Below are 13,360 nucleotides of genomic sequence, written 5' to 3' on the forward strand. Positions count from 1 at the left end.
GCCCTCAGCGGTGCAATCTATCTCACATCCTCTTCCTCCCAATCAACGCCTCTTCTCGCCTATCTGCTGGCACTCTCTGAGTCCAGAAAGTTCCGGAAATTCATGATTACCAGCTATAATTATTGCTTCATTTTGTTTGTCATGCGATTCTTTGTGTCGAAGGTTGACTATCAGTGATTTTCTGTCCATGAAGTGATAAAACACACATGGTCCTGACCCCAGACTCGTTCTTGACACTTCGGGATCATATCTACAAACTCCGAGAAGACAGATTTTCATTTTCAACGTCCACATTCACGCCCTCGACTGAGGACAGATCATCATCCTTTCTAGTGCTGCATTTGAACTCTCTTAGGGTATAGCCCTCGGGATCTACAGACCTAGCCTATAATCATTCTGTTCGTGTCTTTGGTCCATTTACTCCTGGACTCAGAGGCTGGCTTCAATTTCAGTAGACTTAATAATAAAAGGCGAGATTAATGCCTCGCGGGAGCTCTACTTCCTCCAGACTCTTCGTAGCAGTAAACCATATGTCCCTGACAAGTTCCTCATGCTGATTTGCACCGTCAAAGCGTCCACCTGCCAAGCCAGACATTACCATTATGGTATTGTCATCTATTTTCAAGATCCGGCCTCTGTCGAATGTTCTGTCATGCCTCGCGGGAGATTCTCCACGAAAATATCTCTACACACCGAATTACTTCTTCATGTCAAGATAGCAGCTTCGAATCCTTCGATTGGCATGCCCTCGGATGAATTTCATTTTTTGCTTTCAGTTTCTCATGATGCATTGTTTCTTTAAATATACCCCCTGTTCTTCGTATATGCGCTCGTATCCAATACTGACTATCCGTACAGCAAATTATATCAGTCCCGTGATATCATACACAAGTATTTGTTTAATCAACGTAGCATACTGCATTATCACTGGAACCAGCACTACTGTAATGATTAATCTTCTAGTTGCTTCCTGATCTTGATGAAGAGATTCCGATTTGTTTCTATGACAGTATTGGTAAAGTTTGCTTATTCTGAACATTCACTTAACTTGAGAAAGCCGAATGTATATATAATCTGGTGTAAATGCTCAGTCGTCCGAATTGTATACAACTTTAATGGTATATGATTATCATGTAAATTATAAAGCCGGCCACATACAGTAATACATACAGCCAGTCTGAATCAAAGTAGACTAACAGTGCGAATGACAAATCTCATCAACAGAATCCGTCCGAAAAATATACAGATTTATTGTATACAAGCTTAGACAGACAGTAAGTATAGTGAATAAACATTGAAACAATCGTTAATGGCAGGGTGGAAGAATGGAGTTGGATCAAAATGAATAAGCAGAACGTAACAGACACGTTTATAATAAGAATATAAAAACGGAAAACGGATGTCGTTGATGAATCGAATCGGAAGTCGGATGCATAACAACAACGGAGGGAGGACGTGTATATTGTTTTAATAATGTTCACAAAAGGGAAAAATCCGGACGATGTTGGTACAACCAAAGTCAAGTCAAGGGTTTTGCAACTCTGTGCTCGCACGCGCTGGCTAAGCAGCAGCCTCTGCCTGTTGTGCGACGAGCATCTTGACTGCTTCAAGCAGCGCAGGTCGAGAGCTTAAGACCGCTTGTAACCTATCAGGCTCCAAAGAGGAAAGCTTTTGTATCTCCTCGACAGCCGCGATCACTTCTGGTGGTTGTCCGTTCCCACTCTCACTCGCAGTAACAGTTTTAACTGATACTGGGTGCTCTGCGTTGATCAGACTATTCATCGCTGGGACAGGGGACACGGAAGTTGCCATAGGATCCCTTCCTGCAGAAGGTCCACTGACATTGCCTAACCCAGACCTTGCTGGTAGAGAAGCAACAGTAGAAGCAACAGTCTCATGGAACGCTGAAGAGAATTGAGGATGCCAAGCCATAGACGCCGCTCCTGATTGAAAGCCTGTAGAATAACCGTAGTACGGGTAGGTAGATTGACCCGGGGAAACCGAAGATGCCTGGCCGCCACCGCTCGGAAACGCCATATATGAATTCGGCCGTTCACTATATCCAAACCGGCCGTCGCCGCTATGAGTTGTTGTAAAGGTGGAATATGGAGGGGTTTGGCTGGGGTTACTTGGACCTGCAAAGTTAGCTGGATGGGTTGGCGGTGGTTGTCCAGTATAAGAGCTCAACGAGGAGGCGGTTGCGTAAGAGGGAGTGAAACGGACGTTCAGCTTAGGGAAATTTGGTTCTAAGGAGACATTAGGATCCCACTTCTGACTTAAAGATGGCGAAATCAACTCACGCTCAGGTGCGGCAACGGTGGGCTTATGACCGACCATCTGGTCAGTTTTACCCCAAACGAGACTACTCCACTTAAACTCGCGCCGGATGCCGTCATCCCAGATAACTTCGATAGTATTCCGCTCTTCATTCACAGACAGAAGAGACACCTCGAAGACACCAGCAGAGACGCGTAGTTTTATCCGGGACATCACAGGAAGAGCGAGCAGTTCGTTTCGAACTCGGTCTTGTTTGTTTGCGCGTCTTGCCGCGACTACAACCTGCAAAGGGTCGTGAGAAGCAGTGCAGGCAGACAAAATATGGGACGTACTGGATTATGCTGGGTACATAATAGTTCATACTCAATCTTCTTGATTGTCTTGATGACGTTGGGTTGTGGGGTTGCACCAAGAGTCTGACTATCCACCACGACGTTTGATGAAAGCGTAGGGAATATGGGTGGTTCTGCGTCGGTTCCATCAACATGCAAGGTCGGTTTAGGTATATCCATAAGCTCGCTGAGTTGCTCGACAGGAGGAACAATGTCATTTGAGATGACTTCCTTCTCGATCTCACGGAGCTCAGCAAAGTGGACACGGTTTTCACCTCCTCCATCACGCGCACAGGAGATATGGAATGCCTTCGGACACTTGCCCTTTGTGCATTGAATAGGTGCTCCGTGTAGTCTTGCACGTGATTTCTGACACAATGAGCATTTCTATTGAGGCAACTGGTTATTGGATACCCAACGAAATGTTAGCGAAAATACTCACCAAGGACCACCGGTCCTTTACAATTACATCTATACCGAAAACTACCCTCTCCGTTTGACCTGTATCGTCCGTATCGTCGTCGACCCATGTCTCTGGGATGGCCATTGCGCACTTCTCGTGTGCACGCCAGATCTCTTGCCCAGACGCATCTTTTGGCATAAAATTCTGGCAACCTGACCACGAAGATGGCAGATCGTGTACACGCAGTAGACCATCCGTATCGCGTGATACACATAAGCAGCACGGGAAAGGACCGAGTTCCTTTGGTACCTTTAATAAAATCTTATGTTTGGGTGCGATAGACGATGACGATGGTATATCTTCCGCAGAACCATCAGAAATCTTTTGCTTCTTTGCTCTCGGCTGAGCATCGCCTTCAGACTTGCGTTTCTTTCGACGAGGCTTTGGAGCAGGCTTAGACGCTTCAAGGGCGGCCTCCTCTTCCTGAGCTCGCAGAAGTTCATCAACGTTGATGCGCACGCTTCAAAGGAATGAGACTGTGCGTCTGCCTAGAATCAGAGAATACACACCTGTCGCCAACACACCCACATGCCTGAGCCTTTCTCCCGATATCGAGCCAGCTCTCTAGCGCAAAATTCACACTCTCCGCACAGTTGAACCCGAGATTGAAACCGGCGTGATATCCTCGAGGGTATGTCACGACAAACTCTCCAGCATGTTGTACAAGCATATTCGGCTTGCATCCAGACTGGGCAAGTAATGTTGGACTTGCTAGGAACGACTTATGTCTAAGGAACTGTCGACACTTCGCACCATCTCGTGGAAAGAAGCTTCGCAACGTGTTCTCGAGTTGCATCGCGCGTCCTTGTGGTACACTGTACCAGAACTTCGGGGCTCCGAAATGAATGTAGTTAATAGAGAAGAGATCCATGTCTTCAACGTGCCAAGCAAATGTCGCGCGCCACATTCCGAAATAAAGATAAGGCGTATTCACACCCGGTAATCCAGCCGAAGACTTAGGAAGAATGCGAGAAAGGGTCGATGGGAGACAACCGACGTTCCAGCACGTCGTTTCATCTGTGAATAGTGAGCCCGCGGAATCGGCACCATACCAAGGAGGCTTGCCCAGCCCACAATTCCTCCAATATCGTCGCTCAAGCGTTGAACAGAACGAAGGTGTATAGTCAGAAGCGGAGGTATTTCGCGGAAGCCAACCCATCTTTGGGTCGAACGTTTGGAGGAATTCTTTATCGAGTTCAGCACGCATTGCAAGAGTAGCTTCGCGCTCTGCTCGAGTCGGATATTGTCGTTTTCGACGACCCGGAGGACGCGAGGTAGAGTGACCATCGGTCTCTGCTTCTGCAGTTGCATCGGCATCATTTTCGGAGTCGGAGTCGGCTCCGGGAGCAGGTGTAGGCAGCTCGTGGACCGAAACAGTGTCATCAGTGCCCGCTTCATCTTCAAACTCGTCTTTCGTTGACATTTCCTCTTCTTTGACTATCGTGGTTTCTCTTTTCTTATTTTTTCTCTTTACATATGGCGCATGTGCCCCGGCAGATTTAAGACCGACCTCGTCCACAGCAGGAGCTCGGTAGTCATCCTTTGCACACAATTCTGCCCATTCGCGTACACTGACAGCTTTCCGTCGCTCAATATTTTGTTGACGGAATATACCCGCACGCCCGAGCATGTGCTGCTCGATTGGGGACTTTATGCGCACGTCAGCAAGCTGCGGCAGGATAGAAGGCAGTGCGTCGGACCATTCCTTCGGGGGGATAATCTTGACGATGCCACTGCGCATGCCCCAGAATTCTACACGCGTCATGTACGCCTCGAAGTCCCGGAATTCATCCATGGTGGGCTTGAAGACTGGAATTCCCTTTGTCGCGAGGGGATCGTTGTCGGGACTGAGCCAAGCGTGGCCGGGTGAGAACGGTGCTGGATGGCCATCGCCGTCTTGTGAGTAGAAGTGGTCCGGTTGAGCCGGAATTGTTGGAGAGGGCGAGAGGGAGGGCGAGGGAGTCAACGACGGCGTACTGTCGCCGCTCATTGTCGTTGTCATTGGTGAAAGTGTAAGAGAGTGGTCGTCGGTCGTCGTTCCATGCGATGGTCCGTGGCCGCTCATCATTGTCTTAATATGGTAACCATCTCCCACACTCATTAGCAGTACTTGACGGAACATTTCGGGTATTTATATAATTTACTGACCACCCACTTTGTATTCATCACCTTCTTGGACAGCCATCGTCATCATCTTTATCGTATTTCCACATCGGGCCGATCATGCTTACAAGCCCCCGTCAAATCGCATCGTCGTGGCTGCCAGGCTTCATCGTGTGCACTATCATGGGTGTGCTCAGCAGTATGGTAGGTGGGGATGGCTGTTCGAGCAACACTACAGAGCAGCACAACAATAATGCCCATTTGCCTCCATGTGGTCTGCAGTCTGCCCATGCCCTTCAGACCGACTTCGAATGCTTTGGATGGCTGTCTTGGCATAGCAGGAGGGCAGCACGGTTATGCTCAATTGCTTCATCAATGTCTGCAGCCTGCCAATGCTGTTCGAATCGAGTTTGGAGGGCATTCGCAAGGCTGTTCAGAGACAAAGAGCGATTAAATGACTGTCGGGACAAAGTCTCAGGGCGGCATGATGATGCTCAATTGCTTCATTGGAAGGGAAATTGCAGGGTTATTCAGAGAGTTGGGACAGTTGGAACGACTGTTGGGGAGAGGTTGCAGGGCACCGCAATAACTCTCATTCCCTCCATCTAAATCTACAATCCGTTCATGCACTATAAATCGACTTTGAAGGGAAATTGCAAGCCTATTGTTTAAAGGGTTGGAACGTTTGGGATGGTTGTCAAAGCGAAGCCTAATGATGCTCAAGCCTCGTCGAGGCCCGCAGTCTGTCAATGCTGTCCAAATCAGCAGACTGTGAACCACGATGTAGCGGTCGAGGGTCGAGGAGTAATTGAATGGTTGTTAGGGAGAAGTTGCAGGGTAGCTTGATGTAATTCGACGACCTCACCAAGATCAGCAATTAGTCTATGCAGCTCAAATCGAGCTTGTAACAGTGTTGCAACGTTGCTCGCAAATTCTATCACATGGATTTTGGGAAATCCCACTACGAATGAATAATGACGGTTGCTTGAAAATGTGAGATGTCGGATTTATTTGTGTTAATGAAGCAAACAATGCAGCTTATCAGAGCTCTGCTACAATGTAATCGCGTTTGTTGAGCGTGAGCTCCCGAGAGTCGTTATGTATAAATAATATTTGCAGAAAATCCTTGATGATATCATTCAGAGGGTTGTCCTCAACGGCAACGAGCGCTTGTCTGGCAAAATACACTATCTGCCAATGCCTGTCGATTTCATCTTCCCCGCCCGCTATCCATGACTAGAAACGTATGAAGATCGCGTAGCGTCCCTCAAATCGAGAGGGATTAGCATCAAGTCTTTGCACACCGAATATCTTTCTGTCTGCAGAGATTTATACACTCGTTGTTTTGACATATATTGAGCACATTGACTTTCTGATCACTGTACATGCGCAAATGTTTCCATTCAAAAGTATGTACTAGAAATACTGAACGTCCAATCGTTCTACTCCTATCCCCCAAGCCTAGTATTTTCAATTTTCTTTACTGTGAGTTGGGGTTGATTCTATACTCCGATAATCGCCTAAATGACAACCTTCCCAACCAATATTCTTCTTGAATCATGAGATGCACTTATGAGACAAGAGCACATCCACCCTCTGTTTACGTGTTTGTCAGATATATAACTATCATCAATAAATAAATAAATGTACGTACTTCCCGGTGCAACTGTGACAGTCGGAGAATCTCCAGTAGCACGACCAGAACCAACAACGTGGACGTGAATTGGCACACCTGGTCATTATGAGTATATGCTCTGTGCTTGGGTGCAGATATAAGAAATTTTACCGCTCTTGTAATCCTCTGTCCATCTGAATGTACTTCCTGGTGCAGTATATATTTCTGTCTTCCTAGCACCTTGTCCAGTAATACTATGGATGCAATCTGAGAATGATGATAGTATGATGATGGAAATGCAAATACGAACGTCTGGAGGATAGAGGTATGTTCCAGGTAAATATAAGTGCAAATTCGTCACCATGATAAATAAACAATGTTACGCACAAGAGTATAGGGAGCTGTGATCATCGTTAGAATCTAGAAAATAGAGTATAAACACAAAATGCTCACGTCTGCCTCCGTTCATAATGATTGATTCCGGTGCACATTCTGTCGGTCTCGGTCTATATACCAAAATGTTAGTGCTTCAGTATTTTTAGTTAAGAGGATTGCGGACGAACGGGTTGAGGCTGACTCTAATCTGGGCTAGAGCACAAGCGGCAAGTGTCAAAGCAACGATAGGTGCAGTGAAGAACTTCATAGTGAGTTAAAGACAAGATAGCAAAATTCAACAGAGGCTTGAATATGTTGATTGACTGTTTAAACGTGTGCCATTTTATAGTGTTTCAGCCCTAGCTCGTTTCCGTCCTACCTCATAACACTTGACCACGCTGAAGCAAGAAAAAAAGCGAACACGTCGGCCGAGGAACTCGCAGATGAGACCAACAAGCCACCTCAGTAGGCCTCATAGCAGAGTTTTTCGCTTTGTTCGGTTTAACGTAAATTAATTAATCTGAAAACACGGACAATCTCAGATAAAATCAAGAAGATATCGAGAGAGGATAATTGCGAGAAAACTGCGGTAAAAATGTTTCAGACAAATCATTCACCTACGTGCATAAAGCCGAATTAACGCAGCGGGTGAATATTGCAGTCAAAGATAATTTAAGTAACACAAGCTCACCAGTTAGATTGTATATAGCTTTCTCCTCTGCAGTCCGATAAAGTTAAGATGCAGGGATGCAGAGGTGAGAGCGATTGCTTAGAGCATGTCGTTGCAATATTGTGGAGCGAAAATAACAGAGGAGTAGTCATTTCCAACGCTATGAGGTAGAGATATTGCAAACAGAAGGCCTGTAGCTTCAAAAACAATTATATTAATTGCAACAAATTGCTCAGCGTTTCGGTATTTGAGTATCGAGAAGCACGAAAAGAAAGGTCCTCAGCTGATATGATCGATGTGTGTCACTGTGCTCCAATGGACATATGAATGGTCCCAAGCAAGAACTGCGAAGGTGGTCTGACTCGCTCTGTCTGCCCCCTTCTAATGTGCATATTTGCTCTAGACGCAAGCCAAGCCGGTCTCTGTGCGCACAAATAAAGCTGAACGTAATGGAAGAGCTAGGCGGAGCCTTCCGCTATAATCATTCATGAGCTTGGGTACCGAACGCGAGGTTGGAATTACGAATTCAGAACATCATCTAAACAATTTCTAAGATCATCAAAGGAAATGAACTTGATATTACCCTGTCGCAGCACGAGATAAAGCGTTGCGAGAAGACAAAACTAGGGTTCCCATAGCAGATCACAAGCTCACACCAAACTCAGCACAAGCGTGTCCTCTAATATCAATTTTGCAGCGTACACACGCCGCAGGATGGTCTGCAGACGAGCTTTCGGCGTTTCGGAATGTGCAAGTCCTTGTCGGACTGTCGCGATTGTACCCCTTGAATAGAGTCTATTTCCTCCCGCGTCGCGTGACAACGGGAGATAGACAGCTGGTGAAACAGGTGGGAGGCGGGTTTAGCTAACAGACTGTACTTCGTGATTGACGGTACCCGCATGAAGCGGAGCTTAGAAGAGTATGCAAACAGGTGACCTTCCGGATATTAATGCGAAGAGCACGGCCAGATGGACAATGAGAAAGCGCGATCGTCGGCCACCTCATCAGTTGAGTCAGCGTTTCCATTTCAGTAATAGCAGACAGAGATAAGAAGACGGGGATGAGGGAATCTACTCCGCCCGTGAGCGTTCTGGTGTGCCCTCGTGCAGGGCGAAGGCAAAATAGACTGATCACCGTGATGAGTGTGTGAGTTCGGGGCGTGGCGCAAGTCAGCAGACGCAGCGTTCCCGCTGTAAAAATGGCCACATGGATAGCAAGAAGGCGCGTATCGTCCAACCGCAATTTTCATGGATTTTCTGCATGAAGGGACGTGAAAGATATGAAGGAAAGGGTACAAACCATCGATGGTGCTCCAACAACGCGTTTGGATTGAACGCTCACGTGAACTTCGCCCTGTCTAATTTTCCCGCAAGCGTGCTCTTGTTTCGACGCTCACCTCGGTCTTCACCTGTTCACCATTCTGCATATAAAGCAGTATGTATCACAATGCAATCCGCGTCCCCCATAGCCTTGGAGCTTTCTCCACTCAAGTCAATTGGCCCTAATCATGCCTTATCCACACCCGATCCTGAAACGCATCACTACGTCCTCTGACGAGAGTGACTCTCCATACTCATCTTCAGGAGCAATAAGAATCAACCATTCCAAAGTTCACTTTCCCAATCATCCTGACGCTCTGAGTCGCACACACCTTGCTCACAGTCCAGACCAGTATGATCGCTCGCCCATCTCCGTGCAACCTAATTCCTGTGCTTTGCCTGAGCGTGGATGCCCTGGTCGCACTTATTCTGGCAGCAGCGGTGAAGCTGCTATGGATGTTGAGAATAGCAGTCCCGTGCGCGGCTGGCCTCGACGAAAAGGTGATCATATGCACCCTCGAGCAAGGATAACGGGATTCAATACTAGTAGAAACGGTGAACTTCGAAGAGTTTTCATACATAATGAATCCGTTGGCTTATGCATCTATCTAGACGCGTCTGTACCGCCATCCCTCATTCAGGACCTATCAGACACGTCCGAAGACTCCGATAATAATGCATCTGCGACGCGACCCCTTTACGCAAAAACCGCTTCTTCCATATCCACTGCATCAGCTACTTCCGCAACATCGTCCCAGTCATCTCTGCGTCTATCCCCAAAAGGTGATCCTGCGCAGCTTGCCTTCCTTCCGCATCCGCATTCCTCTCCGTACACGGCTGAACGCCCTGCCACTCCCTATCCGTACACATCCGGGTCATCAACGCGTAATTCAAGGCAAACCCAAAGATCACCCCCATCTTCGACTCAGCAACGTCGGAGAAGTCGTAGTCGTGTTCGTGGAAGCCCCGTACGTGACAGGTTCGGCGACAGGGATAGAGCCGCTCGTGGGAATCAAGATGAAGGCTGTCTCGGCGGATTCTGACTACCGAGCACATGCAAAGTCAGTTCTGTTCTGAAAATCTTTTCATTTTTCAAGTATTAAATCCGATTTGCAGAAATCGCTACACGTAATAGCTAGTATCGCAGGAAAAATAAAAATAAAAACAATTTTCACGTATCTTCCCTGAGCATTTTATTCATGACTTTCATGACGATGTACTTGTATGACTAGCATTCTGCTCTGTACCGGCAGTGGACCTCATTCTTCTGTACTTCGTTTCATCACCCCAAGGACTTTTTCGTGTAAATCTTTAGTTGTACTTGTACCGAATTTATCATCCTCTGCATTCAGCACTATTCTGTCTGTAACATTTACACGTAAGTTTGAATTATTGCAATCTACCGGTAGCAGTCCCATTTTTTCCGATCAAAGTAAATTCATGTTTAAATGCGCACCGAGCTTGCGACATAACAAGAAGTCGAAAATTCCGGGGCTTTCCGCAATTATTACAACTGTCAGACCGAAACTAAGGATAAAATTAGGTTGGGTCAAAACATTTACACTCAACAGCACTGGCTTCATCACCAAAATGAACACAAGAATGTATTGGAATTTAATGCTAAGACATATATTTTTTGCATATTGTGGATCCTTATATTTGCTTATAAAGTCTACATGTAAATATATTGCCTTGTCAGACTCTGCACGTTTTGGTGATGTTCATTCCGGAAGTTTTTGTGGTATTACAAATTATAAAGGATGAAAATTCAACTCAAGGAGAATATATGATTGCATGTCTACTACAGCTTCAAACAATATAAATAATCCATTAATTTCCCTCGTTGTGATCACAAATACTGTCTGCCTCTGAATCAGAATGACAAATGTTGCTGCACTGCTTCCAATTCTACATCTATAGTTTCTGTCGATGCAGATCCCCCGTCCATCTTTCTCTGTGGAGTGCTTTGGCTATACCTTCTTGCGGTTGACTGGGCTTGGATACAATGTACATGTATTTGTGGAGGTGAAATGTTGAGTTGTCCGTTCCATAAACTCCTGAACGAGACACGGACAACAATTAGAGACAACATGATTCCCTATCAATTAAAACGTTAATAGATCAAAGTGCAAAACCATTTGGTATGAGCCTCACAATGATTTGTATCTCCTGTAAGTGTGTGTTAGTTACAAATGCCATATAATAAGAATGAACTAATGAGGCGCACATAATCAAGTGCAGCAAAGAACGAGAGGCTGCTTGCTACATATTGTCCAAATAGAGCTAGAAGAGAGACAGAATAAACCATTCCGGGGTCGAGAAGTGTTACAGTCAAGGGCGAGAAGCTGGGTGATTGTAAGATTCCTGATGTTCTTCTCATCGTCAACCATATTCGTACTGTAATCGAAACTACAGAACTTATTTAGTTAGAAATAATCCAGTAATGTTAAAGAATGTGCTTGTACTTATTCCAAAGAGGTTTATTGCCAAGGTGATGAGGAAGAACACCTCTAGCCACAATAGAGGACTAGTACCAAATTGAAATAAGGAACCTTTTTCAATATATCCAGCCATCGTCCCAACACCACAGACTATGTATATACAACGTTTGAGCACACAAATTATTAAAGCATTTCAGATGTTCTTCACCACTCACTAATATTCCCAACAAACAATATAATGACAGGTCCCAAGAATCGGAAGTTAACACCGCAAACGACATAAAGGCGGTAAATCTGTAGCGCTTAGCATTAAAACTTATTGTTATATGTAAGTGTGTTATACGCACCATTAAACCGTCTGCAAGTAAACTCTGCAGGAGGTACACCACAAGCCTAATTGCATTTAAAGCACCCTCATCGGAATTTAAAAAGTTCAAGGGATTAATCTTTCCCGAATACAAATCAATAATGCCTTGCAGACATCGTTTGATGTTGACTGAAATATGCTATGAGGGGGTAATGTGAGTTATACATGTACATATAACTGATTGTATAACAAAGGTACATACTACGATTGCTAGGGCATACATAATCGAAAGTGCAAGGAGAAAGTTCCTCCTTGGCACACCCGAAAGTATCTTCTTACATAGGAGCAAGTAGACACAGAGTGCAAAGAGCACAGAAAAAATTCCTGTAGGCAATGCAAACTCGTCAATTAAAATATGATGTCTCATAAATATATTAGTATAGTAATTACCAAAGAGGATAGATTCTACTATTACTGAGATCAGGCCGATTTCAATAAATGAATTTTCCGATGGCATAGTAGAAACAGGTTGGAAATAGTTTGGATGAAGACAGTAGAGAGAGACAGAGAAGAGACAAACAGACGTGACAGGTAGTAGTCTGGTATGTCCCAACATTTCCCTCGTTGGAGCCACTCCGTGACTGTCCCGTGCAAGAATATCATTTGATGCTGATATGCAATCAGTCCATCGTGCATGGACCAGTCTTCAGGGCAGTGCATCAGTGATTCAATGTAATAAATAGATAAGGTAAGGAAAGTATAAACTTGACATAGTATGTCACATCAGTCACAGCACAGCCACTTCCCCATTAGGAAGGACCCTGATGGCAAAAATCGAGCAGTGGACATTGACATTTTTTTTAGCACTTGTAAATACAAAAAAAATATAGATTATGGTTTTACAGCTCAGCCAGAATACTAGCTGGAAGGATTCTATAGCTATAGTATTTCTTATTTGCCCATTAAGCCTGTGCTCCTGTCAACCCCTTTCTATATACATTCATGAACTGAGCAGACCAGTTACAATACCTACAAAACATATAATAAAATCAATTTTGTAAGAAAGAAAGATTTAAAGTACTTACTTTTGAAAGAAATCAAGAGGAATAGAATCAAGGCATGTTTGAACATGCTTTTCCATTTGAGCTTCAGTAGTACAGGCAGGCATCATCCAGTAGTTGAATTTAGTATAACCCTAGTACTGTCTATCAATTCATCAGACTCAATTGGGACAACAGTCTTTATATCCTCTCCAAAACCTGGAGTGTTGAACTCTTCCTTGTTGTCAGTCTATAAGATTTGGCTTGAACTTGTAGCCTATTTCTTGGTAAGCTATATTGTTTATTACTCAGTCTTAAGCATATCTTATGTTACAATTCTCTACTCTCTTACCTTCAGTTCTGAGGGTTCTGCACCCTTCTGTACTGGAACTCAGGACTTCTGTCCCTCAGAGGCACT

The 13,360-nt window shown here is 45.1% G+C and overlaps 4 protein-coding genes across 4 annotated transcripts; 1 reads left to right on the plus strand and 3 right to left on the minus strand.

Moving 5' to 3' along the window:
• Nucleotides 1–1,319: 1,319 nt before the first annotated feature.
• Nucleotides 1,320–5,226, minus strand: FOMMEDRAFT_142457 (JmjC-domain-containing protein). Its single transcript, XM_007269391.1, has 5 exons — nt 3,582–5,226; nt 3,052–3,532; nt 2,610–2,996; nt 2,301–2,559; nt 1,320–2,246 (listed from the first exon to the last, which is right to left on the minus strand). The coding sequence occupies exons 1-5, from the start codon at nt 5,192–5,194 to the stop codon at nt 1,561–1,563; spliced, it is 3,426 nt and encodes a 1,141-aa protein (XP_007269453.1). The 5' UTR covers nt 5,195–5,226; the 3' UTR covers nt 1,320–1,560.
• A 42-nt stretch (nt 5,227–5,268) lies between these two features.
• On the minus strand, nt 5,269–7,433 carry FOMMEDRAFT_159447 (uncharacterized protein; the record flags this gene model as incomplete). Its single annotated transcript, XM_007269392.1, has 7 exons — nt 5,269–5,407; nt 5,482–5,633; nt 5,946–6,136; nt 6,830–6,907; nt 7,178–7,191; nt 7,244–7,296; nt 7,350–7,433. 7 exons carry the CDS (start codon nt 7,431–7,433, stop codon nt 5,269–5,271), a joined length of 711 nt encoding a protein of 236 aa, XP_007269454.1.
• A 1,859-nt stretch (nt 7,434–9,292) lies between these two features.
• On the plus strand, nt 9,293–10,197 carry FOMMEDRAFT_170033 (uncharacterized protein; the record flags this gene model as incomplete). Its single annotated transcript, XM_007269393.1, has 2 exons — nt 9,293–9,709; nt 9,767–10,197. Exons 1-2 carry the CDS (start codon nt 9,343–9,345, stop codon nt 10,195–10,197), a joined length of 798 nt encoding a protein of 265 aa, XP_007269455.1. The 5' UTR covers nt 9,293–9,342.
• Nucleotides 10,198–10,413: 216 nt separating this feature from the next.
• FOMMEDRAFT_30642 (uncharacterized protein) lies at nt 10,414–12,185 on the minus strand (the record flags this gene model as incomplete). Its single annotated transcript, XM_007269394.1, has 9 exons — nt 10,414–10,517; nt 10,611–10,681; nt 11,131–11,252; nt 11,309–11,323; nt 11,382–11,563; nt 11,620–11,745; nt 11,811–11,889; nt 11,943–12,101; nt 12,165–12,185. 9 exons carry the CDS (start codon nt 12,183–12,185, stop codon nt 10,414–10,416), a joined length of 879 nt encoding a protein of 292 aa, XP_007269456.1.
• Nucleotides 12,186–13,360: the final 1,175 nt, after the last annotated feature.

Source organism: Fomitiporia mediterranea (assembly GCF_000271605.1).
Source record: "Fomitiporia mediterranea MF3/22 unplaced genomic scaffold FOMMEscaffold_9, whole genome shotgun sequence".
Classification (NCBI taxonomy): domain Eukaryota; kingdom Fungi; phylum Basidiomycota; class Agaricomycetes; order Hymenochaetales; family Hymenochaetaceae; genus Fomitiporia; species Fomitiporia mediterranea.